Source organism: Cebus imitator, unplaced genomic scaffold (assembly GCF_001604975.1).
Source record: "Cebus imitator isolate Cc_AM_T3 unplaced genomic scaffold, Cebus_imitator-1.0 Scaffold145, whole genome shotgun sequence".
Lineage (NCBI taxonomy): Eukaryota > Metazoa > Chordata > Mammalia > Primates > Cebidae > Cebus > Cebus imitator.
Window position 1 is genome coordinate 3,844,611 of NW_016107460.1, and position 3,582 is coordinate 3,848,192.

Consider the following 3,582-nt stretch of genomic DNA (forward strand, 5'->3'; position numbering starts at 1 on the left):
AGGAGGAGCCCGGGAGCAGGAGGAGCCCGGGAGCAGGAGGAGCCCGGGAGCAGTCGGTCATTCTGAAAGGGCAGGTTTGCCAGGGCTGGAGTGTGGCTATTAACAGAGACGCAGATGCTCAATTCTGAGTGAATCTGAATAGCCCCCAAAGTGCAGCATCCAGCCCTCTTCTCTGCTGTGTAAGAAGGACGCAAGTAACTGGGCCCTCTCCTCTGGGACCCCGCCATGCACCGTCCTCACCATGGGAGTCAGCCTCTCATCCTGCCATCGTGATACCAGGACTCAGACGGCCACCAAGGAAGCAGAGGATGCGCCTGACCCGGAGGCCACGCAGCTCCTGAATGGGGACCACCTGCCGCAGGGATTGTCCCTGCTCTGGCTGTGAGGCGGCCTCGTGAAGACACAAGCAGCCACACCGAGCAAGACACACTGCTGAGCGCATGCCGGCCATTCAGCGTTTATCAGCTGTGTCTCCATGGTTAGCATTTTAAGTATCAAGGCCGTGCATCCTGAAATTTTGGCCTGTTTCTCAGAAAAAATTACCTTACGAGGACACCTAGCATTTTGCTCTGCAGGAAAAGGCAGAATTGAATGGACCAGCTTTGACTGACAGGAGAAATTCTCAGCTCATCTGCACACCCAGTCAGGCAAGCAAACTGGCTCTCACCCCCCTCGCCCACGCGCTCCGTGACTCACCAGTCCACGATGTTGGTGGACAGTGCGGCCGAGAATCCCAGGACGTTGAAGCTGATCTCAGTGGCTGTGCACAGCGCCAGCCCTCCCATGACCGGGATGAGGGACAGGTTGACCAGCAGCCCTGGAGAGAGGACAGCACCCGTAAGCGGCGGAAGCTCCCTCCCAAGAGCTCTGTTTCCATCCCCTCTTGGGAAAGGAACGGATGCTCCATTCGAAACCAATACTTGTTAGGTTCTTTACACTGGAAGATAAAGCAGATGGAAGCCCATGTCTGCAAACAAGCCCCGTCCCCCGCAATGGTGGTACCTTCACGCTGCATGAGATCGTCTGGGAGAGGTTGGACCCCAGTCACGAGCGGGTGAGCCATGGAATCCTTCCTGGTTCTGTGAATGCTCATGTGTGAGGCGATGAGTGTGAAGGAGACTCATATGTCCCCATGGGCAGTGCACAAGAAAGAGGGGCAGGGGGGGTGGTGAAACCTAAAGCCTCCACATGCACCCACGATGAGCTTATTCCTGTTTCCTTCCGAAATGTAACAGAACACTTTTACGTGAAGGATTTTTTAAAAATCCATGGAACATGGCTCACATGTGTAATCCCAGTGCTTTGGAGGCTTAGGCAGGAGGATCACTTGAGCCCAGGGGTTCAAGAACAGGGCTGAGCAACACAGCGAGACCCCCACCTCTACAAACAATACAGAAATTAGCTGGTGTGGTGGCACATGGCCTGTGCTCCCAGCTCCCAGGGAGGCTGAGGTGGGAGAATCACCTGCGTGGGGGAGGTCGAGGCTGCTGTGAGCTGTGATCACACCACTGCACTCCAGCCTGGGTGACAGAGCAAGACCTTGCCTCAGAAGAACAAACGGAAACCTCTGAGATGAGTGAAGGCGGGAAGCCCACAGACGTGGCCTGGCCGAGACTCTGGCGTGGCAGAGGGACCTGGGCCCACGTGGATGGCTCCAGCCACAGGAACGTCCTCTCGTGTGCCATCACCTGCTCTCGTCCTCTGCCGGAACTCTGGTCGAATCACAGAAAACGCTTACGACAATCAGAGAGAGAACTGGAAACTGTGAATGCCGTTTCACCCTTCAGGGAGGACTCGGTTCTGCTGCAGATGTGCAGCTGGGGTGTCACAGACGCCTCCATCCAGCACCAGATTCCCATCCCCGCTGAAGGTCTGGAGTCTGGGGGGTCCCCTTGGCGGGCGCCCATTCCAGCTCATGCCCCTCTAGCCCCAGGAGACTGTTCTGCTCAGAAACCATTAGCGAATGCACCGGGGAGGGTGGTGCTCAAGACGGGGTCACTTCCCCAGGCTACCTGAGGCTCCGGAAGCTGTGTGCCTCAGGCCCCGGCACCTCCATTGCTCCCTAACGCCTCCCCCTTGGATTTCTTTCTGCTAAATGATATCAAGATTTTCTCAATGTTGTCAGCAAGAGCTCGTTTTCTAACATCTCATCCACCATGGCTGCAGGTCAAATTGACAAGTTAAACTTACTGGAAATAAACAGCTCCTTTCTGCATGGTTTGAAGGGCAGTAAGGTTCCTCTGTGTCATTCTGTTCATGATTTTTAGGATTGCTTTTTAAAGCCAGGCGCAGTGGCTCACGCCTGTAATCCCAGCACTTTAGGAGGCCGAGGCGGGTGGATCACCTGAGGTCAGGAGTTCGAGATCAGCCTGGCCAACAATGGTGAAAGTCTGTCTCTACTAAGAAGTACAAAAATTAGCCAGGTGTGGCGGCGGGCACCTGTAATCCCAGCTACTCATGAGACTGAGGTAGGAGAATCGCTTGAACCCAGGAGGTGGAGGCTGCAGAGAGCTGAGATCAAGCCACTGCACTCCAGCCTGGGCCACAGAGCGAGACTCCATGTCTTTTTTCTTCGCATATCCCGTACTTAAAGAAAGACTCCATGTCAAAAAAAAGAAAGCTATCATAATTTTTGTTCTTGTTCCACCACTGAAATCATTCCAGAAAATCCAAGTCTCGCTAGTACTTGAGTTGGAGGAAAAGGTCGTTGGGAAGCATTTGTCTTCATTGCTTTGAGGAGGAGTCTGCCTTAGCCAACTCAAAAAAGGTATACAAAAAATAAGCAAATGCTCACCAGGAGCTGTGCTCTGCGAGCCACACGCCATGCAATTCATGAGGACTTGGTCTTCCCAAGTGAAACTGTGGCCAGGAGAACCCGTGAAATGGACAGCGGCACCCACAAAGGTCCGTCTGGACAAAGCCCAGCAGAGCAGCGTGGAAGGCATGTGAGGTTGGAACCTTTTCTGGCATCAGTAAGAAGCTCACAGGCAACACTGCTAATTCTGAATTCCCAGAGTTTCAATTGTTTAAAAAAAAAAAAAAAGACTAAAGTATATTCACAGTAAAACACACACACACAATACAAAAACATTAGCTAGGCGTGGTGGCGCACGCCTGATGTCCCAGCTACCCAACAGGCTGAGATGGGAGGATCGCCTGAGCCAGGGAGGCAGAGGCTACAGTGAGTCATGATCTCACCACTGCACGCCAGCCTGGGCAACACAGCAAGACGCTGTCCCAAAAAAACAAACCAAAAAACAAAAACGGAGTTGATTTTTGGCCTTTGATTTTGTAATCACCTAAACATTTGTGCGGTTCTCAAGTGTACATGGGACCAGTCCCGCCTGCCTTGGACCCTCGGCTCTCCTCCTGCCCCTGAAGGCACATGCCTGCCTTGGCCTTAAGATCTTGCTGTTTTCTCAAACAAGCGAACATTTGTGCACGCCCACCCCCCGCCCCTCTGTGCAAGACGCTGGACTCCGTGGGCGCCTCTGCCCCTGGCTTATGCTGGGTATGCAGCATGAGGATGCTGGAAATCGCCTGTGAGTGACAGAGACGTGGGAGAGAGGTGGGGGAGAGGAG

The 3,582-nt window shown here is 53.7% G+C and overlaps 1 protein-coding gene across 5 annotated transcripts in view; it reads right to left on the reverse strand.

The window, feature by feature from the left end:
- The window catches only part of LOC108313946 (solute carrier family 35 member E2B), a 30,929-nt gene that overhangs the window by 10,697 nt on the left and 16,650 nt on the right, over positions 1–3,582 (reverse strand). For 4 of the 5 annotated variants that reach the window (XM_037743494.1, XM_017542611.2, XM_017542612.2 and 1 more), the window contains one exon: positions 697–817. The exons of the other annotated variant lie outside the window; for it this stretch is intronic. In XM_037743494.1, coding sequence (XP_037599422.1) covers positions 697–817 — 121 coding nt within the window. The remainder of the gene's footprint in view (positions 1–696; positions 818–3,582) is intronic. 5 annotated transcript variants of the gene reach the window in all.